Source organism: Epithele typhae, assembly GCF_022376455.1.
Source record: "Epithele typhae strain CBS 203.58 chromosome Unknown BXZ73scaffold_94, whole genome shotgun sequence".
Taxonomy (NCBI): domain Eukaryota; kingdom Fungi; phylum Basidiomycota; class Agaricomycetes; order Polyporales; family Epitheliaceae; genus Epithele; species Epithele typhae.
Genome location: NW_025954285.1, coordinates 104,393 through 131,283, shown reverse-complemented (window position 1 = coordinate 131,283; position 26,891 = coordinate 104,393). Strand labels below are relative to the sequence as shown.

The 26,891-nt window shown below is 62.5% G+C and overlaps 7 protein-coding genes across 7 annotated transcripts; 4 read left to right on the top strand and 3 right to left on the bottom strand.

The window, feature by feature from the left end:
* Positions 1-1,119: 1,119 nt before the first annotated feature.
* BXZ73DRAFT_81914 (uncharacterized protein) lies at positions 1,120-4,117 on the top strand (the record flags this gene model as incomplete). Its single annotated transcript, XM_048023603.1, has 8 exons — positions 1,120-1,173; positions 1,230-1,802; positions 1,907-2,338; positions 2,390-2,611; positions 2,677-3,082; positions 3,132-3,406; positions 3,643-3,934; positions 3,978-4,117. The coding sequence occupies 8 exons, from the start codon at positions 1,120-1,122 to the stop codon at positions 4,115-4,117; spliced, it is 2,394 nt and encodes a 797-aa protein (XP_047872281.1).
* A 972-nt stretch (positions 4,118-5,089) lies between these two features.
* On the bottom strand, positions 5,090-5,749 carry BXZ73DRAFT_81913 (uncharacterized protein; the record flags this gene model as incomplete). The annotated part of the gene is made up of 1 exon (XM_048023602.1): positions 5,090-5,749. One exon carries the CDS (start codon positions 5,747-5,749, stop codon positions 5,090-5,092), a length of 660 nt encoding a protein of 219 aa, XP_047872280.1.
* A 1,307-nt stretch (positions 5,750-7,056) lies between these two features.
* Positions 7,057-12,281, bottom strand: BXZ73DRAFT_81912 (uncharacterized protein; the record flags this gene model as incomplete). Its single annotated transcript, XM_048023601.1, has 13 exons — positions 7,057-7,652; positions 7,706-7,793; positions 7,849-8,274; positions 8,331-9,554; positions 9,757-9,853; positions 10,004-10,093; positions 10,369-10,933; positions 10,985-11,072; positions 11,120-11,545; positions 11,606-11,721; positions 11,770-11,895; positions 12,000-12,074; positions 12,134-12,281. 13 exons carry the CDS (start codon positions 12,279-12,281, stop codon positions 7,057-7,059), a joined length of 4,065 nt encoding a protein of 1,354 aa, XP_047872279.1.
* Positions 12,282-13,068: 787 nt separating this feature from the next.
* BXZ73DRAFT_106923 (uncharacterized protein) lies at positions 13,069-15,670 on the top strand (the record flags this gene model as incomplete). The annotated part of the gene is made up of 5 exons (XM_048016772.1): positions 13,069-13,090; positions 13,153-13,356; positions 13,608-14,263; positions 14,313-15,444; positions 15,495-15,670. The coding sequence occupies 5 exons, from the start codon at positions 13,069-13,071 to the stop codon at positions 15,668-15,670; spliced, it is 2,190 nt and encodes a 729-aa protein (XP_047872278.1).
* An 836-nt stretch (positions 15,671-16,506) lies between these two features.
* Positions 16,507-17,346, top strand: BXZ73DRAFT_81910 (uncharacterized protein; the record flags this gene model as incomplete). Its single annotated transcript, XM_048023600.1, has 5 exons — positions 16,507-16,624; positions 16,672-16,709; positions 16,924-17,040; positions 17,064-17,184; positions 17,225-17,346. 5 exons carry the CDS (start codon positions 16,507-16,509, stop codon positions 17,344-17,346), a joined length of 516 nt encoding a protein of 171 aa, XP_047872277.1.
* A 2,481-nt stretch (positions 17,347-19,827) lies between these two features.
* On the bottom strand, positions 19,828-21,439 carry BXZ73DRAFT_106922 (uncharacterized protein; the record flags this gene model as incomplete). The annotated part of the gene is made up of 4 exons (XM_048016771.1): positions 19,828-20,208; positions 20,289-20,432; positions 20,495-20,693; positions 20,925-21,439. 4 exons carry the CDS (start codon positions 21,437-21,439, stop codon positions 19,828-19,830), a joined length of 1,239 nt encoding a protein of 412 aa, XP_047872276.1.
* A 3,083-nt stretch (positions 21,440-24,522) lies between these two features.
* BXZ73DRAFT_22343 (uncharacterized protein) lies at positions 24,523-25,071 on the top strand (the record flags this gene model as incomplete). Its single annotated transcript, XM_048017645.1, has 1 exon — positions 24,523-25,071. A coding segment is annotated over one exon (549 nt), but the record flags the coding sequence as incomplete, so codon positions are not given.
* Positions 25,072-26,891: the final 1,820 nt, after the last annotated feature.

Below are 26,891 nucleotides of genomic sequence, written 5' to 3'. Positions count from 1 at the left end.
CGTCGGGTATGGCGCCTTGGCTCATTTCGGTGGCCTGAGATTCAGCGGGGAAGAGGGAGGGCCACAGTGAAGGACACGGGGGGAGCGACTGTCAGGCGCGGAGGTTGGCAGGAACGCGGGGCGGGGGTTGGCAGGAAAGCGGGCGGGGGCTGAGGAGAGCGCGGGCCCCGTGCGCGTCCTCCCAAGACGTGGCCGCCCCGTGAGAAACTGCCCCTGCTGGCACCGCGCCTCACAAAGAAGCCGCCTGGCCGCCTCAAGTCCCCACCAGCCGGCCCATACGCCTTCTCACCACCATTTCCCCATCTGAAAAACGCCTTTTGCCTGACCCCATGGCTGTTGGTTTCGGAGGTATGTCGGGATGTGGCTTGAACGCTGGTTTTTCTGATGGCCATGCAGTCTCCGGCGGGCCGCAAAATGGATCCGAGGCCAGAGTTGGCCCTCTGGAGATTCCCTCGGAATGGTTCTGCACCCCTTCCGCCTCCGAGACGACCTTTGAGCCTGGAAACGAAGCCCCCCTATCATCCGATTCATGCATGAGCACACGCGATGAGCCGGGGATGCTTCAGCCTCCGGCTGACTCCGCACCGTCTAGCGGGCAACCCCGAGACACCCCCGAGAAACGGCCCACACACTCTGACCCACCAGGGGGTTCGGCTGTCCAGACACTCAGTCGGCCCCAAGTCCAAGCCCGATCGCCCATCTCCCCACCAGCCCTTCCTTGGTGGCTGTCGCTGATGGGCTTGGCTTCCCGCTGCGCCTGAAGCCCTTTCCTTCGCCGACTCGGGCGCACATGGGGGCCATTTGCTTCGATACTCCGTCTTCGACGCCGGCAACCCCCACCATCTTTCGAGACTGCCTCTTCGGGCCTTCTCCCTGCCCGTCACCGACGTCCTACAGTACGACCGCCAAATGGGAAGCAGGCCTCCCCGCGACACCCATGCACGCACAGCCGGCCCACGATAGCACGCATGGCCACGTTTCCAGTAACCCTTCCGTTGCGCCGCAGCCATCCAGCGAACCGGCCACAGGCCCTCTCGGCCCACCAGCAAGCGCCCCCCCCCATGCGCTTCCAGGATCCGATATAGCCCACCTACTCCTCCCCAAGTCCCAGCTCAGCCGATGTATGTCGATCCAGGCTCCGTCAACCCAACTTCCGGTGGTGCCCTCTTCTCCGTGCATGCACCGCTGCCCACAATCTCCCCTCCCTTCTTTCCATCCCCGCCCCCCAGGGCACGCAGCGCCAGTCGCTTCAAAGCCCCTGTCTCCCCGACCGCTCACAATGGGATACATCCGCCGCTGCCTGTCCGCCAAAATCAGTGGAGGACGAGTATTTCCCACCACCGGGCGTCACGGTCTTGGAGCTCATGGTCTGGCAGCCAACACATCAAGCCCCGGATGGCACCTCTCCAGCGGAGGGGATAGTGGAGTTTTCGAATGACGAACGGACCCCGACATCCGAGCTCCCTTTGTGGGTCTACGAAGCCCACCACCCTCGCGTGGTGCTCCCCTCCCTGCGGCAAAACCTTGACCGGGCTGGGTCGTTTCAATCCGTCATTCATCCTTCCACCCCCGGCCTCCGCCACCCTCCTTGGGCGATTGCGCTATTGCGCGCTTACGACGCTGTCTGGGGGGGCAAACTCTTCTGGGAGGAGAAGATGCGATGGATCCACCGTGCTGCGGTGAGGGAGGGGTGGGCCACAGCTGATGGCGAGTTCGCACCCAGCATATTCGACCGCGTCGATGCCCTCAGCATCCCTCTTCGCCGCATCGCAGAGGCGCTCCTTTCAGACGCACCGCTTGACGTGGAAGCTTTCTCGGCCTGCCTTCCGCTCTCCAACGCGACGCTCAAGTAGAATTCCCCGACGGAAATTTCGTGGTCGCCGGGCCCTTCGTTTCCTCTCCCCAGACTCCACCTCCCGCGGCCGCGGTTGCAGACGCCGTCGACGCCCTCATCTCGCCCCCCAGTGCCATCATCATAGCCCCATGGTATGACGAGGGGGCAGGAGGCTGGGTCGTGGTGCAGTTCATGATCGCCCCAGCCCACTGCGAACTGCACTGCCCTTTTCAGGCCGCAGGGACTCCTGGCCCGGACCTATTGGCCGCCATCCATGAGGCAAACAGAGAAATCGACCTCCGCCTGGGCCGCCCTGTCACAGAGTGGGTGGTGGCCAGATTATTTCCGCCGTTGCACAAAGATTTGAAGATCGCCTCATCTGGTGCGATCGCCTACGGCATCCTCCACACAGCGGTTAATAAACGTGGCATGCATCCGGAGCCACCGCTGGATGGCTGGTGGCGCCTGAAGATGCTGGGCGACGCCGCTCTTGTGCGGCAAAGGGTAAGCCCTGATGCCCTCCCACAGGCATAGCGGTGCTAAACGGATTTCTAGAACGGGTCTCCCCTGCACGCTGATCGCCAGGGCGCACTTGACTCAGTCTTGGCGACCAGCCCCGTGTCCAGCGATCTCCAAAATGCGACACCTGTGGCCCCTTCCCGCACTGACGTCTCCATCCCGGGCGCCCTGTGCCCTGAGGCGCCCTCCAACGCAAAAGCATCGACAATCGCGAACCCGTTCAGCCTGATCATGTCTCGCAAGGTAAAACAAAGCGCCGTGAGCACCCCCACACCACATTCTCCACGGCACCAGCGTCAAGCAAACTGCCAGCCCCACTGAAGCGTCCGGAAATGCCCGCGCTCGCAGCGATGGTGGCAAGAAATGCAGCGACGCTGGCGGCGTCGATCCCTCCAGCCCAACAAACCGCACCGTATGACGACCTGGCAGCAGTCGAAGCCCGGCTTCGCGCTGGCGTCACACGCGGCGTGGCCGCCGTTGGCTCCCTTCCGTCGACTGGAGAGAAACGTGCTCCGCCAAACGTGTCCCGGAAACGCGTTCGGGCAGGGAGCGACTTAGGAACGCCGCCACCGGCTAAGAAACGCAGGGCTTTCCTTGAGCCGCGGGGCGCTGCTCAGCAACGGGCCCTCGTTTTGGATGCCGGGGCGGCCTGGCCCTGCGTCAGCCCAGTGGACCTGTCCGGAGGCCAAACGGACCCCGGCGCCCAGACCGCAAACGGCAGGCCGAATGGTGAGCCGCTTCTTTGGTTCCCCGGCTCCCTGCTTAACTCCATCGACAGGCGGGCTCACCGGCCTGCTCAATGGCGTCGTGGCCAAGATGCAGCTCGCCGAGCAGAAGCTCCTTGCAAAGATCACAAAGCGCGGTGACGACGCAGGAGGCAAGGGTGGCCGGGTCTCCGAAGCCTGTGCGCTCATTGGGACGGCCCTGGAGGAGCTGAAAATCGCCCAGCAGGCGGCGGGCGAAGGCGCTGCTTCAGCGGACCTCTGGGCCACTGATCTAGCAGGCGTGGGGGCAAGAGGGGCTCGTCCCACAGCGAGCAAGGCAGAAAGAGAGGTGGATGAATAGCATGATGCGTGTTTATTATCCATGCATTCATATCTTGAAAAGCTTTCGAGCGCTTCCTTTGTCCACCCCGCATCCGGGCACGCCCGCGGCGATCACCCCCGCCGGGGCTCGGGTCCCATGCGCAAGTCCCAGCGCCTTTACAGCCTACGTGGCCATGTCATAAGCAGGTGCCGCAGGGCCGCGGCTCGCCCCATCCTCCCCATGAATGTGATCACCGCTTCCAGCTTCTGGCTCCGGAGCTGCATTCTTCGCAGCAGCTGTTCAAGACCCGCCCCACGACTCCACAATGGGCGATAACCGGAGGATGCGGGTTTGACAGCGGCGCCACGCCTGAGTCCCCTTCCCCACCAGAAACGCTGCGCGAAACCAGCTTCGACCCCCTCACCCTCCGCATGTCCGCTTCGAGGGCCATGTGGCTGACCTCTCGCGTCCCTCTCAAACCGCACCAGAAGCTGCGTGCTAGCAGCGCACGCGCTTCCCCGGCGATGCCTCTCACCGGCCCGGGCATAAGCCAATGTATCCCGGTGTTCCTTTGGTGCGTCATGTTTGCCTCATGCAGTATGCTACGCGCCGAAAACATTCTTCCAACATCCTTGTAGATTTGGAAACTCGAGTTCTGATTGGCTGACGATCAATGTCTCGTGGATGTTTCTCAAAAAGTCCCCACGTGAAGACATACAACATGATGCAGGCATGTAACAACAAAGAAACGGACCGTAACAGCGGCTAATGCCCGCGGCGTCTCCCAACGCTGTCTCGACCCGGTTGCGCCTCGAGCGTGGTTCATTGTATGACTCGCAGCTGGTTTAAGCAGGGCTCGGGTCATCTTTAGTTAGCACCTGTACTAGTGTAGTTGCTTGCCGCGGGACACGTAAACTATGCTGGTTTGGGGGCGGCTAAGTGACATAATCGCCCGCCTCCTCCTCCTCCTCCCCTCGAGACCGTAGGCAGATTCCCCTGCGCATCAGCGCCGATTCCCCCGCGAATTTTTTCTCTTCCCGTCTCGACCTGAAGTCGTGAGTGCGCTCTCTCTTCCGCATTCTCTTAGGGCTTCGCATCACGCCCTCTGTTGGCTCGCTTTGCCCCGTCGCTTTCTGTGCGCTTCCCTCCTCTCCTGGGCCATCTATTCATGCAGTGGCTTCCATGGCCTCTTTTTTTATCCGAAAATAGCGCGTCGTTGTCCTCCGGGTCGTGCTATTGCGTTCTTTCCCACACTCATTCCGCGACAGACATCCCAGGCGGATGCAGGTTAGGCTGAGGAGACCATGCACGGTCCCGCGGTGATGCACCGCGGCCGTTGTTCTGGTGAGTCCTCCACTCTGCTCTCCTGCACTTGCAACGCCCACCCACGCCCCCTGCCGCCAGCCAAGAACGTCTGCTTGGACGTCCTCTTCCTCCTCCTCAGTGCCGCTCTCCTCCATCCACATCGCCCGCCTGCGCCAACCCCTGCACCACCCGCCTCCGCGATGCCCTACGCTACTCACCCGCACCACCCTCCTCCTCGCCCTACTCCGCCCGCCCCTGCCGCCTCCTTCGTGCAGCCCGCCTCCTTCGCGCCACCCTCCTCTCCTGCGCCGCCCACTGCCCCGCGCCACCCTCCTCTGCGCCGGTCGCATCTGCACTGCCCACCTCCGCACGCGTCGCCCGCTTGCACGCTGCCCACCACCCGCGTCACCCTTTTCCTCCCACCTCATCCGCGTCTGCGTCACCCACCTCCACATCGCCAAGTCCGCCCGCATCGCCCGCCGCCTCCCTCAAGGCCTCACCTCCGCCCGCGTTGGCCATCTGCGCCACCGCGTTGCCCGCCACCTCCATCCCACGCTCCTCTGTGTCGTCCCAACCCACGTCGCCCACCACCTTTTCATCCCGGCCCTCCCTGTCCTCCCGCGAGCCCTCCGCGTCGCCCCCCGCCTTCACGTTCCCCACCTTCGCGTCGCCTGCCCTCGCGTCGCCTGCCCTCGCATCGCCCGGCTTCGCGTCGCCCACCTTCACGTCCCGCGCCTCAGCCTTGCCATCCCCTCCGTCCGCCCTCGTCCCGCCCACGTCCTCGCCCTCCTCCTCTGCGTCGCTCGTCACCGCGTCGCCCTCTTCCGCCCCCACGTCCTCGCCCGCCTTCTCCACGCCCACCTCCGTGCCCACCTCGCCCGCCTTCACCTCGCCGCGTTGCCGGCCTCCGCGCGCGCGTCGCTGCCTCTTGGCGCCGCCGCGTTGCCTGCGCCCACGTCGCCCGCGTCCCGCACACCCACCCACCGCCTCTGCGCCCGCACGTCCGCGTTGCCCACCTCCGCCCGTGTCGCCCGCCTGCACCCGCCTCTGCCTCTGCCTCAGCATTGTTGTGGGATGTGGTATACCGTGTTACTTGCTAGTCTGCCTGTGTAATAGTTCACTGATAAATATATTTTGATCACCAATTGCATACAAAGTGTGGTGTGAAACAAAGGAGGTGAGCTCAGGTGGCAGGGCCCAGGGCAGTGTCGCGCCCGTGCCATGGCTGGTGCCTGCGTGAGCAGGCTCGGGGGGCGCAACTGGGCCGGCCGGCACCAGATGCATCCGCACCTGCCGATCGATAGGCTTCCTAGTTGCGTGGTGAAAGCCTTGTGGCGGGCAGGCAGTGAGGGGAGACCATGGCCGAGGGGCGCTCTGGTCACTGTAGCGCCCCACGTGTTCAGTCCTAGTGAAAAGCAGAGCGCCCGTCCGGGAAGGTCGGGCCCGATGCTGGGCAGAACACGAATGTGAGTCGCGATCCCGGACGGTCCGCTTGAGCGCGAGGCCGGAGTGCGACGCGTTCTGCGCCGCTCTCACAACCAAAGCGCTGGGAGTGATGGGTGGGTGCGCTTTGAGCTGCGTGGGTGCGATGCGGGAGGAGACGAAAGGCGATGGCCTTTTGCGCGCTAGCGCGCGTCTCCCTCATCCGGCAACCACCGGCAACCCACGCCTAGAAAGCACCCGTTCGGCCGAGGCGCTCGTTCGTTGGGCCTCGTTCGAACCTCACGCTATCGCAACAGATGCATCTGGGGAATCACCACCGTAGGCTTATAACGCAGCTGTTATGGCCTGCTCCGCCGGTCTGATTATGGGCTGCAGCGCGCACCTGTAACGGACGCCTAGCATACGATCGCCCGCCACCCTGCCTTTATATTCTTGCGCCCGCTTCACTGTCTCGCCACGCGATTGCCTCCTGGCTCCTCCCCGAGGTCAAGCGCGTCCCTCTAATCCGACCCTTCTTCCTGCTCGTCTCCGACTCGCCCGACCTCCGCGCTCCGCGACCGTAACAGCAGCATTGTCTCCGCTCGGATCTACATTGGAGCAGCGGGGCCCCAGTCACTCCGCCAGTTCGGCGCCTGCACTCGCTGCCAGCCCGTTCCAAGCCAATCCAGTTTACCGGCGCCGCCTGCTGGCTTAGCACGGCTGGCTCTGACCGGGGCCTGGCCGGCCGACTCTCTGTCCTGTAGTAGAAGCGTCTGCGCAGCCAGTCGATCTTGGAACAGCTGGCGCCCTGCCGCCACCACTGCCGCTCTCGCCCAGAATGAGCCGCCTTCACGTTCGCCCACGGTACAAATTTGCGACATATCCCAAAAACATTGCGGCTAAGGCACAGGCTACTTCATGCAGCAGGCGCGCATAATAGCGCCCCAGACCTACGAATATTGGAGCTCATCTTCGTCCGGGTCGCTGTCCGGTCCGGAAGCCGCTGCTTTCTGTGAGACGGGCGGGCCCGGGGGCCGCACAGAAGGGGCGGCCGCGCCCGGGAGCAGCGCACCTCCCTGGGGCCGGCCCGCCACCGTCCCCTCCATTGCGCCACGGAGGGCTACAAGGTCATCGGAGAAAGCGTCGAGGGCCGAATCATGGCCCCGAATGTCCACCTCTAGGCCATCAATTCGCTCATCACGGGCCCGGCCGCAGGCCTCCAGCCTGTGCATCCAGCCCTGGACCCGGGACTCAAGGGCGGTGAGACGAGCCTCCAATTGCTCGAAGCCCCACTGGGGCGCGCTCCCAGGGTGTGCAGGAGCGAAGGCGGGGTTAATGGGGCGCCTGTGCGTGACAGTGTTGCTGGCGCCCTCCACGCTGCCTGGAGACGGGTCGGCCTCCATATCGACGGCCGCTCCCGTGGGCTCTACTGAGGGAGGCGTCGCCCCAGGACTGCCGTGGCTGCTGAGAGCCATAGGCGGCCTCATCCGGGCCCGTTTGGGTGGGCGTTGGTCATCAGTCGGTGTGCTATAGCCGCTGGAGCCACCTTTTGCACGCGCTCAGAGGGGGTGTGTGGGCCATAAGAAGTCCGCCGCTTACCCGCAGAGCTCGACGGAAACTCGGCACCGTTGTCCTTCTTGACGGCGGCGCCGCTTCTTCGCCGGTGCGCCATGTAGGCCGGGTGATCCTTTGGGCCGACGCGTTCATAAAAACGGCAGCGTGAAGGCAGCTTTGCGGCGCACCTTTGAAAGCTCGCCCTCGCTCATCGTGACATCCCCAAGCCTCCGTCTGAAATCCCGGGGGTACTTGAGGCCGATGACATCCCCCTGAGCGATCGCGCGATCGCGCTTGCGCTTGTCATTCCAGAAGGCGATGACATCCGCGCCCCACGATGGGATGTCGGCTCTCTTCATGCCCCACAGCTGATCAGAGACTTCCACTGGCCAGAGGCCGTAAACCTTCGGGTTTGCCGCTTTAATCCCATACCGAAGCATCTTGTAACGGCCCGTGTCGCCAGCGGTTCCACCCGAGATGGCATTCAGCTCGCAGGGCAAGTGTTTTTTGAGGCAGACGAGGCAAGTGGCCTTGCGGTCGAGGGGGTAAAACTCGCACTGCTTCCCGAACAGCTTGCAGGAGCCGCATCGCCGGTCTACGCGGTCTTGAGGGTGCTGGGGCCGCGCGTTAGCGTGTTTGCTCGATGTGACGCACCTAACTCGATACTTACATAGGGCATTCGGCCAATCGGGTATTTTGTGGTGAGCTGCAACGGAAATTCTGGAATCCCGGCCTCTGGTGGAACAAAAGGCCTTTTCCCTCCCCGTGACTGGGCAGAAGCAATGGAGGGTGCCTCGGGCGGTGGAGGCGTGGCGATCCCGGGAGGACTGTTGGATGGCCTGGATGACGACGACGAAGGAGAGGAACCTGCGGATGAATTGACCCGCCCGGAAGCGCCTCGCGAGGCCGGGCTTGCAGGGCGGACTCCCGCGGCTGGGGCACTCCAGCCGTGGCCTTTCGTCCTTGTTGTCGCCATGTTCTGGAGGCTCAGTGGTGGGAGGCGGATGGCGCGCTTGCCTCTGCTGTTGGCACTCCGTCGCGCCAGTTCACGGAGTCCCGATGGCCCGGGGGTGCTACTGCCAGTCACTTCATGCGGCTTTTTGGTTCGCCCCGCCCCGGCTGTTTCGTCACGTGCCCGCTTTTTCGGAGCTGTGCCGGATAACGGTGTGGCCATGGGACTGGCCTCCCGTGCCGACGGAGGGCTGCCGCGGCTTTCCCCATGGTGCTTTGCATCATTTGTGCCGTATTCGGGGCGACTGGACGCGGAGCCGATCTCCGGCTGGCCCGCAGCATGGCTACTGGGGGCGCGCCCCTGACGCATCGCCCTTTCATTGGGCATGCCGCCCACGGAGCCGCCAGATCCGTGAGACAGATTTGGGGACAGGCGGCGAGATACGAAGGCAATGGCTGGAGGCGCATGAGACGCGGCGGCAGGAATGGTGGGGAAGGGCGCACCTTCGGGGGCCCAGTCGACCGTGATCTGCTCCAAGGGGAGCACCCCTAGTGGCCCATCATCGCGGCCCACGAACGCCCTGCCCTCCTGCGCGCCCAGGATCCGGATGATGTGGAAAGGGGAGGGGCTGTACGCAGTGTCTTCCTGGCTTCGTGCGTATTCGGTGATGGCGCCAAGAGCCCAGCACGGCAAGGAATCGATGACAGGCCCCGCGTCCACGAGGAGGGCCCCAAGCTCCACCACGCAGCCCAGCATGAAGGACTCCCATTCACGCAGGATCTCCTGCCTTGAGGATTGCTGGTCTGGTCGATTTTCGCATAGGTGGTGGATGGTTGAGGCGAACTGCCTTATTCGCTCCACAGGAGGGGTGGCTTCTGGCATGCTGATACTGCCGTGCTGGACCAGGATGAGATAGTGAGTCACAACGATCTGGTGCCAGGCCTGCAGTCCTGTGCAGAAGTAGAGTGAGTTTGGAGCAAAGAGATGGGGCACGCGGATGCTGGCTGGCGTGCCTCTTATTGCCCGTTCAGGGGGTCTTAGGTGGCAGCCTCGTTGCTTGTTTATGTGATGGGCGCCAGCTGAGCACGTTAGGGCCTGGTCGGCTGCCCGTGGGATGGGCTGTGGGATGGGCTCTCGCGCCCACCGAGACGGGCGCGTACCCCTCCCGAGCCCACAGCCCATCGTGCTGCGGGATCATTTTGGCGGGAACCCAGCCCATCCCACGGACAGCCGACCAGGCCCTAAGTTAGGTATCCTTTCCCCGGGACACGTGCTCAGGCAGCGGTCTCGCCGCGTTCGGTTTCCGCCGGGGATCCACCGGAGTCGCCGCCGGCCGGCGTGCGTCCTGCGCCGACCGTCAATCTCCGCCGGCAACTAAGCCCCGCAGGCACCCGTGCTCCGCCGATGCCGACGTCGGCCACCAGCCGATGCTCCCCTGGTGCAGCTTGGGTGCAGCACCCATTCCGCCCTCGCGGTGCTCACTGCGAGACCGTTTTGCATTGTGGACACGGCAATGCATCGAAAAGCGCATTCTATTGATCAGTCGCTTGGCCTCCAGAGCCTCGATTCGAAAAATGATGTACAGCAATGGGGCGGTGCATACGGCATACCGCCGTCGGATGGCCCGCGCGTAGAAAGCGCCGCAGGCGTCGCATGCAGGCCCTGTGGGGCCAGGACGGGTGGCTGCAGCGCGCCACAAGACGAGAGCGCCAGCGCACCCCATCTGAATGGCGTCACTCGCCTCCCATCCCATCACTGCCGATCGCTCTGTCCGTGGCGCCAGAGGCCCTGGTCGAAAGCCCCCGCGCGCTCCAACCGATCCTCGAGGAGCTCGACGCGGGCTGCGAGCGCTTTTGTGCCGGAGGCCTGCTCCAGCAAGCGTGCCTCAAGCGCCGCGATCCGTGTCAGCAGCCTGTCCCCACCCGCGGGGTTTCCCAGTGCTGTGCTCCGCACCGAAGACCCGATGCCCCTCAAATTGCTGCCCGCCGGCATGGGCTGGGGTCCAGGAGCATGCGCCGTCCAGACACCTGCTGAGGGGTCAGTGGGGATCAAGCTGGCTCCTGCCGGCCACGCGGCAGTGCTTCTCAAAGACGGACCTCGTCTTGGGGGTGAGTCGCTTTGCCCCGCGCCAGGAATCGATGAAGCACGGTGCTCTGGTTTCAAGTGGGAGTCTGGGGAGTCGGCGAAGTGCGCTGTCTTTCGCGGGCGCTTGCGTGGCCGCTCGCCGTCCAGTGCCATATCCGAGGACGGCCCGTCATCGCTGGATCCTGTGAACGGCTCGCTCTCCTCACTGTCGGACGACGCCCTCCACAATGCATTGGCTACCGAAGGGCGTCAGGGTCATCGCGTACACCCCAGCAAAGTGCTCTTACCTTGGGCTACAGTGGTCGCTTTCGCAAGGTCGATCTTTGGAGCTCGCTGGAGCCGATCCTTGGTGTGGGCCATGTACTTAGGGTGATCCTGTGGCCTTGTCGGGGTGGGCTCCACATCTCAACGAAGAGGCTTACCTCGGGGACCTGCTTATCGGGCATGCTAACCCGTCCGAGCTCTTTGCAGAGCTTCTTCGGGTATGTGAGGTCACAGCACTTTGCCTTTCTGATGGCCTCTTCGCGCCTGTCCTTGTCGTCCCAATGCACGATCAGCTCCCAAGCCCAATCCGGGATATCCGGGTTACCAGCCATAATCCAAATGTCGGAGACCTCCACTGGCTCGTGGCCGTAGACCGTGGGGTTAGCAGCCTGGATGGCAAACCGCAGCATCTTGTAGCGGCCGATTCTGGCAGTGGTGCCCCCGGAGATGGCGTTGAGCTTGCACTTTGTGTGCTTTGACAAGCATGTGAGGCAGGTCGCCTTGATGTCCAACGGGTAGAACTCGCACGGCGTCTGGAAGGCCTGGCATGCGGCGCAGCGCATGTCAATGCCGCGGCCGGGATGCTAAGGTGTTAGGGTGATTTAGCATTCAGCAGACTGGGCACAAACAGAGAAGCAGCTGACGTAAGGCATCTGGCCCCTGGGGTACCTCTTGTGCAGATCGCTAGGGTGCCGGGGAATGCCATACTCAGGAGGCACCACGTGCGTGTCCTTCTTGCGGGGGAGTCGTTTGCCGTCGCCTGCGGTGCGTGGGACGGAAAGAGATGGAGAGGGTCCAAAGGGCGCACCTGGGGGCGGAAAGCCGTCTCCTTCGTGGCACGGTGGCCCGGCACTGGTGGAAGCCCCTGCAGTGGCGGTTTCTTCCAGCGTTTGAGGAGGAGGAAGAGACGCCCGCGCGAGGGAGGATCGGCGCGCTGCCGGGATCAGATGGGTATTTTGTTTTCCTGTGGAAAAGGGAGACGGGGTTTGGTCTTCACTGAAGCTCAGCATAAGCCCCTGCTGGTGAAGCGCTGCTCACCTTCGGGCTTCTTGGGACCCCCCCTCTGCCTCTTCCCCCTGGGCCCCGTAGCGGCAAGTTGGGCCGCCTTGCCTTCTCCAATGCCCCAGGGCCAAGATGAGAAAGGTCTCCCGAGAGCAGCCCTGGGCACATACCTTTCCTGTCGGCAACCCGTTCATCACTACTGCCATCGCCGGAGCTCCCGCTTTCAGAGCCGGAGGCGGCGCTGTCGGAGCCACTGATGCTTTGGGACCTCGACGGCACGGCAATGCCATCGTGGGCCTCACCCAGTAAAACCGCCATGACTGTCGCAGCCTAAGACACAAAGGGGCGCAGAACAGAGGAGGGTCTACGCACCGGCTTGGGCCCATTCCAAGTCAATCTGATTCAACGGGAGAATGGCGTCCCCATCGTCCTTGCAAACCAAACCCATTACCATGGCGGCATCGCTGGGCGATAGATTGTCGGGGGAGAAGCGTTCGATGTTGAAGGCTGAGGAAACATAGCCGTGGCGTTGCTGGGACCTGCCATATTCAATAAAAGCACCGAGGGCCCAGGACGGAAGGGTGGTGATTCCGGCGTCGTGGCCTCCAATGGCATCCGCAAGTTCCTCCGTTGCCCTGAATAAACATTGCTCGAACCGCTGGCGCACCTCAGAAGGAGCCTTTTGTCTGCTTGGGCGATGCTCGCAGAGATGGTGAATGGCGGATGCCACCTGTTGCATGCGAGATCTGAATTCTGGGCCAGCTTTCATTGAAAAGGCAGTGTGCGAGCTGTGGAGATTGAGTGAGGGATCGGGGTGAGAGAGAAAGAGAAAGAGAGCGCATGGGCCGCCTACTCTAGGCCACACACAGCTCCAGTCACCGTTGCCCTCGTAAGGGCACAGGCGCGTGCGGGCCGTGCCCACCCGCGTCCAACCATCGCTCGCCAGCGAAAGGAGCCACCCACGCGCTACCCCCTCCTCCTCCCTCGCGCGATCTCCCAACGACTTTAGGCGCTCCATTATAATTCATTCGGCTCATCACAGTTCTTCTAAAGGTGCGCCTGATGACGCTTCCCCAGATTTGGTACTGATGCCCACCAGTCGGACATGGACGCCGAACCTCGCCATGGTGAGTGAGCAGACCCCAGCGCCGCCTCGGCAAGAGCATGGCTGACGCGCTTTTACACCCAGCTCCCAGAAGCACACTGCGATGGGCACTTGAGAGCCCTGATAGGTCGGATTGGGACACAAGTGCGGCGTATGAAGCCCCGCGGTCCGCCATGGGCACCTTTTTTCCCAACCCCGCCCCCACTGTGGCGGAGCTCGTGCGCTGGCTGCCCACCCACTCGCCTCCGGAGGGGTTTACGGGGGCCCAGGGCGAAGTGGTGTTCTCTAGTGAACAAAGAACGGCCCCGGCGGAGCTTATTCTGTGGGTTTTCGAACTCGACCATCGCGGTGTCTCCCTCCCCTGTGAACGGGCCCTCCTTGAATTGCCGTTCTCGGCCCAATCGGTCATACACCCCGCAGCCCCACACCTTCGTTACCCCCTTGGGCAATTCTCGTATGGCGCATTTACCAACAGGCGTGGCTCCATCAGCGAGCTTGGGCGAGGGTTTTTCGGTGGGCAGCCGCTGCTGCGGATGCAGAGAACTGGCCCGACGGCGACCTTCGCTGTCTGCTCACAAAGATCGACGGCCTGCCCGCTTTCCACCTTGAGCTCACCCTGCATGCTGCCACAATCCTACCTCAAGGCCTTCTTTCGGATGGCGCCTTCGAAGACTACCTAGGCTGCCTTCAGCCGCTGATTCGCCGATCGCCCATTTCCGACCAGACGGTGCTCGCCGACACCTCCTTTGCCGCGATGGTGGACGGGCCTGAGGAAAGCCTCGCCATAGCGACGGTTCTGGGAGCATTATCCGAACCACAACAAGGACTCATTCTGGTGCCATGGGCCAGTGCCATCAAGGGCCGCTGGGCCGCCGTCCGTTTCCATATCCCCAGCTCCCGGTACACGGTCGTCGATCCGCATGCTGGTTCCGAACAGCTGAGTCCAGAGATGGAAGCCTTCGTTCATCGCACGGGGCGGGCAATCGACAACCACTTGGGCCGGTGTAGCATTCGATGGGCCCAGGAGGAATCGGCGATGGCGACGCACCTCCCGTCTGGCACGATGGAGTCCTGCGCTGTGGTCTACAACTCCCTCGAGCGGCTGATCTGCCCCAGCGTCGTCCCGTGGGATGCTGCGAAAGCGGGATGGCACCGCGGAAAAATGTTCATGGCTCTGGTTGGCCTCTGGGAAACGGTGAGCAGGCGCCGTTTTCTTGACAAACCCGACGCTGACCCGGATGCAGAACGGGCGCCCGCTGCGATGGCCTGGCCGATGCCCACCGTGTGACATCACGACAGAGCTTCGCAGATTCGACGACCCATTTACAGAGCACAGCGCCAAAAGCGACATCCTCACACCAAGCAGTGCAATCGCTTCCGAACGCAGTACTCGGCCTTGCGATCCTCGAGATGCCCAGCAGCCTTCAACCGGCAGTAGCCAACCAGGCCGCCGAACACCACCGCCTGCCCTCCAGTCACGCCCTGCATTGCCCACCTCCCTTCCCGCGCACTCACCCGCACTTCCGTTGCCCAGCAGCTCAAACGCGGAGCTAGTTTGGGCGATCCCTCAGCCACAGCACCCAGGGCCTGCTTCACGTGCTGGCCTCTTCGGTCCTGGCGGCGCAGACGGCTTGGGCCCACTGGGAGCGGGCACTGGAGTCACTGCTTTTGCCAGGGGCCACACGGCTGTGGAGGCCGCCTCTGTGGCGGAACAAGAAACGGGGCAAGTGGGCCACGTGCGCCCCTATGGCCTCGGCGCATCGCCGTTCTGGCCCAGCGCAGACACATCTGCAGGCCCTGGGCTATGGCACGGCGGAATCGCAAACGGGGCAAGCCGCGGGGGCACAAGCCGGCCCCTCCTTTTCGCAGATGACACCTCTGGGGCCTCTACGGCTGCGGGCAATGCTGGCCTGCTGGGGCCGGCAGCAATGAGCCATTTGCTGCCCGACCTCTCAGCGCTGCTCAAGACGCGCCCCGCCGGATGGCAGCTCCGAACGCAAACCCCCGTGCATTCCCGGTCGCCTGAGGTGCTCCGCGCGGAGGGCAGAGGTCCCCCACAGCAGGCCATTGGGACCGTGGGCGAGGAGGCGCCAAATCAAGACCATCCGAAAGGCCCCGCAGGCCCCAGCGGGCCTGTCCTGCACGCTGCTCCATCGGCCAAGAGACGACGCGAAGAAGACAGCGACCCGGGGGCAAGCGGTCGTGAGGCCCGCCCGCCCGCGTCGAAGAAGCCACATGGCGATGCGCATAGCGCGATGACACTGCCCCCAAGGCAGTCAAGCGAGCCATCCTCCGCAAGCCGGCTGGGAGGCAACCAAATGGCGGGCGCCCGTTCGATCGAGAGGGCGGACGGCAGCGATGGCGATGTCGCCTCCGGTGAGCGCAGCCTTCGGCCTGCATTCTCCTCCGTCCTGACCAGTTGACAGTCTTTCTGATGCGACACCTGGGCGGTGTGAGGACGAAGGTGCTTCTCGCCCGAAGCAGACTGGAGCGGGCCGTGGATAGTGGCGACTGTGGCGTCGTGGAGCAATGCGATCTGCTGCTCGAGCAGGCCTTGGCTGGCCTCAAAGTCGCGAAGGCCTGGGGCCACGATGCCCCGTAGCGGCGCCCTTCCGTAGCATGCGTGCTTCGGAGCCCCTTGCCGTTATTAGATGCCATAGTATAAGCTGCTTTCATGCCGCCCTTGAAGCTTTGCTCTCGCTGGGCTCTGGGCATTGCGTGTGCGCCGGTGGAGCTGATCCCCGGCGGCAGTTGATCTCCGGCGGCGGCCGTTGTCCGGCAGCAAAAACGCAGGCCGCCAGGCGCCTCTCTGCAGGGCGCCCGACGCCTCGCCCATCCTCAGCACACCATTTGCCTCCCCATGGAGAAGAGGCGGTCAGTCTCCCATTAGATCCCATCATTGCTACGAAAGGACTGCCAGATCGCACGCGAGGCATTGGCGGCGGGAACAGAAGAGCGTATTCGATACATACACGACGACAGCTCAGGCTGCTCAGGACGCATGCGCCCACTTCCTCCAAGTGATGCGCAGTTGACGAGGTGGAAATGTTTTCCTGCATTGTGGCAACTGGCTCGACAAACCCGAAGAGCAAACGGACGGGGGCCGCTCCGAGCTGCAGTTAGCGCGCTCGAGAGCGAGCACAACCACAGCATTCGTGAGGGGCCCCCATATGTCCTCAGCTGTCTGCATTGGCGCTCGCCGAGATGAATTTGCACTGCCCGCGAATGTGCGTTCATTGGCATCCCGCTCACAACCATGTGTGGCTCATGAGTCCCCAGCTTTGCTCCCGCCGCGAACGTGACCGGCCCCGGAATTTAATCGCGCCAAACGCAAAGGGCGCCACGGCGCTGCTCGTGGAAAGGCCGGGCCGGATACGCTCGTCGTCGTTGGCAAAAAAAGGAGCCGTCATGGGCCACAGACGTGGGTGATCACGGACGATGTGGTCCGTGCTGGTATCCCTGTGGCATGCAGACGCCCTTGCATGCGCCGTGGGACCTGCGCGGGAGACCACTGAATCGCGGAGAAGGATGCCGGGGCAGAAGCGTGACGGGTGCGGTATGCTTGCTGCCTGAGGGGGCATGGGGCCTGAGGCTGGGCGGCAGGTTTGACAGAGCCTATTGTCGGCATTCAGAAGGCACAGGTAATACCGAACCTTCACTACCGGGCGCCAATATGCCCCTTATCTGTCGATAAGGGGGTGTATTAGAGGCCCACACCATCATCTATTCCCCCACTGCCATGTGTTTCCTGAAGACAGCAAAAGGTATATACTACGTTGAGCTTGTGTCCCGCGTAGTAGAGGTCGCTGTTGCTTTCCTTGCCGAGATGATCACCGCTGACCGCTTGAAACGTAGATATCGGACGTTGCCCCGACAATATACTTGGAATGCCCAGTGAACGGCTGCGAATCGGTAGAGGTCGACTTAGACCCGTACGATGTGGCAAGTAATGCCGACGCTCCAAAGCTGTATGTGCGCTGATAATATGCGTCTAGGCATTGGTCTTTCCGCGTCCGAATTTTGGCCAAATGGTCCGGATCCGCGGATTCGTTGAGCAGGACAACGCGTTTGAGTGCAAAGAGCTCATAACGGCACAAGAGGCGACGTGCACCGACGGTATGATCTTATCGGCTTAATATCTATGTTCGCTGACCAGGCCTGATAGAGACCACGCCTCGTATGGCCCTCTTCCGGAACGGGCCTTGGCAGCTGGAGGAGAAGCAAGTCAGATTACGGGATAGGAATGCGCATCGTAAACCTTTGCATCGGAAGGCTTAAATGAAAAAATTGTTCCCGGTGTGTGCGATTGCCGGAGCACCGGGCATGCCGAAGCCTATTAAAGTGCTAAAGGGCGGAGTTTTCGGCACAGAACTCACTGCCGGATGTGTGCAATCGCTATTGCCGATGCGGATGCGTCTATGCAGCTAAATACAGCGCATAATCTGCTGAAGAGGTCTGGGATGCGCCAGACGCACGGCGCGGAGCATCTCTGCGCTTTGCCTCAAAAGATGTGTTGGCATGCGGCGGTGTGCAGGGCAAAAGAGAATTGCTGATGGGACCCCCAGGCGGCGTGGCGACAAAGGCGCAGGCTTCTGCCCGAAGCAGAGTGGCGGATCGATGGATGGCGGCGAATGTAGCGCTGTCTGGCCATCGGATGCTCTGTTTAAGGAGGCCTTGGCCGGCCTCAAAGCCGTGAAGCCGTGGAGGTGCGGCGGCCCATGATAGCGGCCTCCCGTCCCAGGCACACTCTGAGTGTCTTTCCCGCCGTCAGCAGCTATAGGACGTGCGGCTTTTGTATTGCTTTTAACAGCTTTCCCAGTTTCAGGGCCACGAATTCCGGCTGCCGTCAGCCCCTCCGTCCGCATTGGGCGCCCTATAAAGCCGATCTCCGGAGGCTGTTGATCCCCGGCGGCAGTCGATCCCCGGCAGCATGCGATGCATGGCCTCTTTTTGCCCCCCCTTTGCATGAAGCCATATCACTGCCACGCCCCGGTGAACCCCCTTCGCTTCGCTCTCTTCAAGACACTCGGACAGACCTCGAGCCGCGCGGGCGATTCAATGCGATGTACACCCCGTGCGCCACACCCGGGTGGATCCTGCGGATTTCCTCGGCCACCCGGCGTCTTCAAGGGCGTCGGCTCTCTCGGCCTATCACGGGCTCCAGGGTGCGCCTGGGAGCCACGGTGTGATCAGGGCTTCCAGGAGGTCAGGGATTCCGCTTCACGCGTTCCTGTGCCCAGGCCGGCCGGTTCAGTCAGGAATCACGACAGCGCCGGCAGGCAGGGACGGTGATGCGGAATATATGAATGCCGGGCGACACGAACGGCGTCCGATGCACACGTCCCCGAGGCTAAACCCGAAGTGTGCGCGTATGGTCCATGAGCTCAGGGGCGAAGGAGGAGCGCGAACACGACGCACCCAGATGAGCAAGTGCACGACGAAGCGCAAATCATGGTCGCGGGCAGGCGGTCGTCCGAGATCTGTGGAGAACCGCGTGGGCATGGCACACAAGCGCGCACGCGCTCGGACAGGCGGACGCACCCGAGGAGGGCTTGCTGCAGGCGCGGGAGGCCTTCGGAGGTTGGCCAGCGCTGCGTCGCAGTCAGTGGCTGGCAAGGCACGGGAGACGCACCTCGAGCACCGGCATGCCCGACGAGCCCGCCATGGAATGGCGCTATGGCTTCGAGGAACGCTCCCTCCGTCTCTTTCTCAACGCAAGGCGGGCGCAATCCATCAGCGCGGTGCCCGCAGCCGGGCTCGTGGAACAGGCTGAGGTGCCGCGTGTGGGGCGCGGGTTGTGCTCCAGCACTCAGCGTGAGCGTCAGCAGGCGCTGATGCGTAGTCAACTCCATGGAGAGTCAAAATTGGTTAGGGCGAGTGAGCGAGCTCGAGCAAGCGTGAGACGCGGGAAGTCGAATAAAGAATGAAGGGAGCAGCTACGACGCGCCGCAGGAAGAGCGAGCGCGAAGGGAGAACGGATCGGGGGATCGCGCGCAGGACGAGGAGGGAATGGACGCGGAGGAATAGACGAGATCACACACACGTGCGCCTCTGGAAGGCGAAGGCAAGATCGAGGTCGTGGGCGTGGGCGTGGGCGTGGGCGTGGGCGAAGTCGAAGTCGAAGACGAACGCGAAACGAGGCGAGCACACTGCACGCGCAGATGAAGCGGGGAAGTGAACTGTGTATCACCACGAAAAGCGCGAGCCTAAGTGCATGCGACGCACAGGACGAGTATGCAGACAGATCAGTGCACAGTCCAAGACATGAAAACGTACGGGGTCGAGACAGAGAACGAAGGGCTGGGCCGAAAACGCGGGGGACACGAGCCAAGGTCGAGGTGAAGGTGAGCAGGGATAGGTCAAGGCAGAATGAACCGAAATGGGGGACGCACGAAGTGGATAAAAGAACACGAAATGTAAGAAATGCAGAAAATGAGAGCATGCTAAACATGCAGGAAGAGGAGGGGAATGAAAATCGGAAGGCGGACGAGGTCGGCGTACTGCAGAGGAGGTGGATCGGGTGCGCGCAGTGCCGGCCTCGGTGGCGCGTGGACTGCGCCGCGGTGTGTCCGTGGGTGTCGTGTCTGGCCTGGACTGCTGGAGCGTCTATCCTGGGTGCTCGCGGGCTGATCGCGATGGCTGCACGCGGCGGAGGAGTCGAGATGCGTAAGGACGAGCGAGGTCGAGATGGGCGGCGGCGCACGGGTGCTAGCGTAGTCGCGGTGCACCGTGCATCGGCGGCATGTGCGTATCAGCGCATCAATGGGTGCCCCCCCGTTGGATAAGCTCGCGCAAGCGGTTGCCTTCTTCACGCCCGATCTCGACCGCCGTCCGCCTTGTCCCAACGCTGTCAACCCGCCACCACCGCTCAACGCGCATTGGTCCATACTTCGCATCCTCCTCCCAGTCCTTCCGGTGCGTGAAGTCGGCCGCTCCAGCTCGGGGCCAAGACATCGCAATGGCGCGCAGCGTGGGCAGGCTCGTCGCGAACTCCTCAGGGAATGAGGCCACGGCCTCGAGGAATTTCCTCTCTCTCTCGGGACACCCCTCTCCCCATCCCATGGGATGCCCGCAGCCCGCCAAAAAGAAGACATTGAGGTGCTCCAGCGCTGTCGACCGGAGTGCATCCAGCAGTGCCGACTGTGTGAGGCGTTGTGCGCAACAAAAGCATAGTCAGTGAGCCTGGTGAGAAGGGAGGGGTGCAGGAAAACTGGACTGACCTTGTAGATGACAGGCTTGCACTTTCCCTCTGTGACGGTGATCTCCAGGGAGCGCAGGCGCGGATTTCCCTGCAACAGGAAGGCCCACATCTGCCTCGCGTCGTCCGAATTGCCCGCCGGCGTCGGCTCACTCCACCGCGCCACCTCCGGGTCGTTCAAGCGCCCGCCGTGAAAACCCCCAGGGCGATAGGCCGGGTGGCGCGTACAAGGGGGGCGAGGAGCCGAGCGTCGTTCGTTTTGACGAGCGGTAAGCAGACCTCGCCCAGGGATACCAAGGGGACTTCTCCCAGGCGCTTGGCGCTTTCTGCAGGAACGCCGATGCAGCCTGAGATGCGGAGTTCCGCAAGGGGAGGGGACTCCGGGAGCCATGTGCGGCATAACCAGCGCCGCAGGAGGGCCACACCACTGCAGCTGAAGATGGCACGCTTTGACGTTGGCGCAGGCGTCAACGAGAACGGCGGCGATGCTGGGGAGGCAGCGGAGGGAAAGCTCCCTGACGGACGGGATAGTTACTGAGGGGTATGGACCAGGGATGGCCGGCCGCGCCTCGTCGGATCTAAAGCGGAGAGTGCGCAGTCTCGGGGTGCAGGAGAGGGCGGTGACGAGGGCGGCGACGTCGATGGTGATGCTACGAACCAGGAGTTGGTGAGCTCGAAGCAGAGGGAGGTGAGGTTTGGGGCGGCCAGGACCATCGGGAGTTGCTGGACGGCCCACGGCCCCGTTCCAAGGAAGACCACCTGCTCGAGGCGGCCCATGGCGCCCAGTGGGACCAAGCCGCACTGCGGACTCTGAAAGTGTCCGAGGTCGTCGAAGTAGAGGTGTTCGAGGCGTTCTGTCGCAGCAAAGAGGCGACTTATGTGGGCGAGGTCGGGGTCGGTGAGTCCACAAAGTTTGAGGCGGCGAACGTATCGACCGCGGCGGAGCTCGAGGAGGGGGCCGCTTGTCGATAGGACTTCGGACAAGGCCAGCACTTGGAGGCCGGTGGAAGGGGGCTTCTCGGGGATGTCGACGGTCAGCGATCTAAACGCATCGGGGACGTGCAAGAAATAAAGCCTTTTCGCTGTGTGGGACAGCGAGAAGGCATTTTGCCCATCCAAGAGCGCGAAGACCATGCACAGGAGCTCGTTGGGAAGGGAGAGGAGGCTGAGCATGTCTGAATGAAGGCCGTGTTCTGGGAGGGAGTCGTCGCAATAAAGCCGCTGCGGCAGGGGGGAGACGGGTGGGTTGGTGGAGGGGCGTGGTGGTGGGGCCGTTTATGTATCCGTCCCCTGGTTAGGCCACGTCGAGTGAAGAGTGCGGCTGAGCCGTCAGCGGTGTTCCTTTCTTTGCGCAGTCACGGCCAGAACAAAGGGGCCTTGCGGTGGGCAGGCTCTCGGGTAGCGAGGCATGCGGAGCTTGGCCCCCGGCGGGGATCGATTGCCGACCGGATGGGCGCTGCCACCCGGAGCCCGTCGGAATTCAACCCCCGGCGGGGCTCGATTAGCGACCGGACCGGGGCCGCCTGCTGGCATGCCGTGGGCGTAATCCGACCTCCGCCGGGGATGGCATATCGATGCCCATGGGCTTGCCGCCCACACGCGTGGCTCGAGCGGCGTTCCCCCATTCCCACTGTGGCTGAGAGCTAGCTGAGGCGCCGCCGAGCCTGTGGCCCGGGGGCGACGTATCGCGTATCGATGGGAGCGCTTTCCGAAAGGACTGGGCTTCGCGCCCCCTGCATTGTGGCCGCGGTCCCCGCTTGCCACGCGGCGATGAGCCCGTCAAGGGGTCTTCTTTGTCTTGGTCGACGCACGCTCGCGAAAGCCGGGCCTTTGTTCGCCTTTTGCAGTGCCGTCGCGCCCTGAGCATGGTCGCCCCGGCTGGCTGGCCCTCCGCTCTCGCCTCGGCAGACTGCCGCTGCGCTGTTCTTTGAGCGTCGCTCTGTGCGTAGGCCGGGGTGCCACAGACGGGCACGGCTCTCGTGTCATAGCTGCCCATTCCACACAATCCCACGCAACGCACAGCGCGCGCGTGGGTCCCCGCCTCCCCTAGCTTGCGACTGACGCGATCTAGGCCTGTGCAGCATCGAGCAAAAGACCGACGCGCGGGTGGTTTGCCTTTCGACCGGGACGAAATGCGCCTGACAGTTCAAGAATCGGCCCATCAGCGATGCAGATGCTCAGCCGGATGAAATGCATGCTTTCTGCCAGCTTCTATCCGCATTTCCTCCCAGCAGGCGCCCTGCATTGCCCATCACGATGCGCCGTGGCAGCGCCGTTTCCCTATTCGGGCCCGCGTATGCGTTGCTTCTTGCCGTTTGCCGGACGCCTGTGCGCCCACTCAGCCCGCCCCCCTCTGCGGCGACATCATGACCGGGGCCGCCGTCTTCAGCCCCTCTGAACGCGTCTTCAGCCCTCTAAAACCTTCTGAAGCCTGTGCGTTCTCACTGGGCTTCAACCACGCAACGCCCACGCATTGCCCACGTCTTTTCTCACCGCACCGCCACGTCGTTTGCGTCGCCCCCGCGTCCTCTATCTTGTCCCGCCACTGCCATGCGCCAAAGAACCGATAGGGGCGACGTCGGTTTGTGAATGCCTTTCCTCTCCATGCAGCACGCACGCCTTCTCCGAGCAGCGTGCATTCTGGGCTGTCGGGCAGCCCATGGGAAAGCGGCATCCATGTTATGGCCTGCTTCGCCGCCTGTCTGGTTACGAGCTTCGGCGCGCACCCACTACGGATGCCCAGCAAACGATCGCCCACCACCCTGCCTTTATGTACTGCTCCCACACCTACCGTCACGCTGCGCGATCGCCTCCTGGCTCCTCCCCGTCGCCTATCCTTCCCGTCTCCCCGCTACCGCGAGCCTCTCCGAGGTCAAGCGCGTCCTCTAATCCGATCCCGCCTTTCCGCTCGTCTCCGACTCGCCCGACCTCCGCGCTCCCGCGCTCCGCGACCGTAACAATCCATTGTTTGGTGAATGCCATGGCCTGCTCCGCCTATCCGTTTACGAGCGTCGTCGCGCACCCGCAACGGACCTCTTAGCATGCGATCGCTGCAGCCACTAATTAGTGTGCATGGTTCATACGCCTACCTCCGCATCCCTTCGGCACGCGATTGCCTCAGCCTCCCTCGTCATCCCCCGCATTTCCTTCCCTCCCGCTCTGCGAGCCATTCTTACACGCTTACGCCACCCGTACCCACCTAATCGACACCCTCTCCCGCGCACGTGCACCTACCCTTGTCCGCGCCCGCTCGACCTCGCCCGCGCTCCCGCGCGACCGCAACAGTGAACAGCGAACTGGCGGAAGGGTATGGATGCAGCCCAGTGTGAGGGTCTGCATACGCATGAGCAGCGGGAGGCGCGGCCATACGTATGAGCGGTGCGAGGCGCGGGAACACATATGAGGACGGGAGCGAGGGCGCACATATGAGCGGTGCGAGGCGCGGGAGCACATATGAGCAGCGGGAGCGAGGGCGCACATATGAGCGGTGCGAGGCGCGGGAGCACATATGAGCAGCGGGAGCGAGGGCGCACATATGAGCGGTGCGAGGCGCGGGAACACATATGAGCAGCGGGAGCGAGGGCGCACATATGAGCGGTGCGAGGCGCGGGAACACATATGAGCAGCGGGAGACGGGGTGCGCTGGTAAACGCAGGCGTGGCGGTGCTACATACGACCGGCAGTAGCAGCAACAGAGCGCCCGCTCATATGAGCTTATCCGAACGCCAGTAGCGGGGTATTTGGTCATTGATATGAACGCCAGTGGCGGGGTATTCTGGCGCCACCCAGTGCGCGCGCACCGCGTTCTCTGCCGTGCACACTGTTCGCGTCTTTGCAAATCGAATGTATAGCTCAATACGAACCTCTTATGCACCCCACGCGCCCCATGATTCACCCTTGAAGGAGCCCATGATCATCGACGATCATCGACTACAGCTTTCTGTTTAAGCTACTAGTGCCGGTAGTAAATACATCATATCCTGTATGGGGCCACAAAATGCGATCAAATGTCATAGCAAAGACGAATTAATGTCAGCTGCTACCGTTCTGCTACCATCATTTATCGCGCAGACAATAGATGACCTGTCCCGATATGGCGGTGTCGCGTGTTATCGGGCGCTACCATGGAAAACACCTTTTGCTGATGCGGCTCTGCCCTGTAGGGTACTATATCCTCTTGTCTCTCTCCGCTTTTGCCTCATTACACCTGCTCTCTGATGACGGACTCACCGGAAGAAGCCACGGTCGCAGCGCCGCCATTTGACCAGCCGTCTGTCGACCTCATCCTTCGCTCGTCGGACCGCGTCGACTTTTACGTCCATCGCAACATCCTTGCCCAAGCGTCACCTGTGTTCGCGGACATGCGCTCAATCCCCCAACCCTCCCCAATCTCGCAGGAAGAAGCATTCGATCCCCCCATTGTAAATGTCTCCGAGGACGAGAAGACCCTACGCCGACTGCTCTTCCTCTGCTATCCCCTGAAGAAACCCGACATCGAGTCATTGAGGGACGTCGAGCTGGTCCTGACGGCAGCTATCAAGTACGATATGGAGTGGCCCATCTCCTCCCTTTCGGATCGTCTTCAGTCTTCCGCAAACGAACATCCCCTGCAAGTGTGGGCAATCGCGTGCCGAGCAAGCCTCGAAGGCATCGCCCAAAACGCCGCGGCGAAAATGAAGGCACCTCGGCCTAGTACAACCACCATGGAGACGAGTCTCAAAACTTTGATTGGGGCGGATGGGCTGGGTGTTCTCGAAGGGATCAGTGCGGGAGTCTACTTCCGCCTGCGCGAGTACCTGAGCTCCCCCGCCTCTCACACATTTACGCTCTTGCCAATATCACCCTCCGCTGCACATCCCCATCCGATCAAGAGGTCCTCTTCCCCCGAGCTCAGTCCTGTCTTCATCTCCACCGGATCTCCCCTCGACATCATCCTCGAATGCTCCGACCTTGTGCGCGTCAAGGCACATCGGCTCATACTCGTCATCAACATGCCGGGCAATTATCATCTTGCGGAAACAACCGAAGGAGACCCCCTCCGTATCGACTTCCCTTCACGCATCGTTGTCGATTTGCTTCGAATATGCTATCTAGGCGAGCGAGGGCTGCCCACAAACGTCAATGCCATCGCTCGCCTTCTGGCGGCGTCCCGGAGCTTGAAGATGAATGGCGTAGCTGCTGCACTGGAACGCGATGGAACGAGAAGATACCACTGTATCCGTTCAAAGCCTTCTTCGCTGCGGCGGAGAACAAACTCAGCTCCCGTCAGATCCGCGCGCGGCAGGAGACCCTGAAGCACAAGTTCGTCGGCATGTACGTCAAGGCGATGGAGGGCGTTCCCGCGCAAGTGTACCACGTCTATGGTATACCACCACGGCGCTCCAAAACGGTTTGCGCTACACTCAGGAAGCGAAGACGCGATTCTACCGAAACGCGCTCACACTGCTGGGGACGCATCGATCCGCCGATTTCATCGAGGCGATTTTGGACGGTCTCGTCGCCCCTATCGAAAGCGCCTGCGAGAGAATCCTCTCGGGAGAACAAGGTCCTGCGGCGGACATCGACGACTTCCACGTACGCGCCTTGCTACGCGCGAGTGTGCCGCTTTGGCCTAACGCGGTCCGAGCGAACCTCGATCAATACCTGGACGCGGTGCAGAGTTTCGGCGACTCGTTGCGACCCGCGATCGACGGTGCGGTGGGGGAGGTGCGCCCGTTTGTCACTCGCTCTCCTACCATCTCTCATATCTTTCCCTGCCTATCTCGGCCAGGTTTCGCTTGTTTTGTGAAGACAATATGGACCTACGCATTACTATGTTTATTCTTAATTTTATTTCCGTTTTGTAGGCGAGCCGCTTGCACCCGATGCCGCTAGCTCATCAGCCATGCGAGCCTTCGTCCCGTCTGCGCATCGGAATGGTAAGGAACGTCCGTGGACGACGTCGTAGATGTGTGAAGTCTTGGAGATCGTACATGAGTAGTGTATGTACCCGGAGAAACCTTTCGACGAAAGTCAAAGGGCGGCAAGACGGCCCGGTTATCCCGAGGCCGGACTGCCAGACTTCTCTTTCCCCTTGTCTGCTGTCACTGCCGCCCGGCTCGTCGTGGCCTGCGCCGCGCGTCCTCTTGCGCGTCCCACTCCGTCGACCCCGGTGCCAGCACACCGCCGATGAAGCAGGTAGGTCAATTACGTGTGCTGTCTGCTGATCGCAGGCGATGGGGTTATGGTTGTGCTGATATCCGCGCCGTTCACAGCACCTCGTCTTGCCCGACGTACGGCATTCGTCATTCCAGTAGTATCTCCGACGCGCTGAACGTATTCAAATATTCACAGATGACCCCCACCCTCTTCCTTGACGTTTTTTTCGACATCATGTCTCACTCAGACGACGTTACCGTCTCTCGTCTCATGCAAGTCACAATCTGGAGGGCCCCAAGTACCTGCTCACTCCCTCTCCGCCCGTTGCCATGCGCACCAGCAACAGGCTTGACTCCTTCATCACTTTCCTGTCTGCGTGCAATGGTTCTCGCCTTGTCTTTCTCAAGCGCCTCTCCCTGGAAATGGAATCCCTCGAGACCTCTGTCGCGAAACGTCTGGTCGACCTGCTCACGACACACGCGCATAA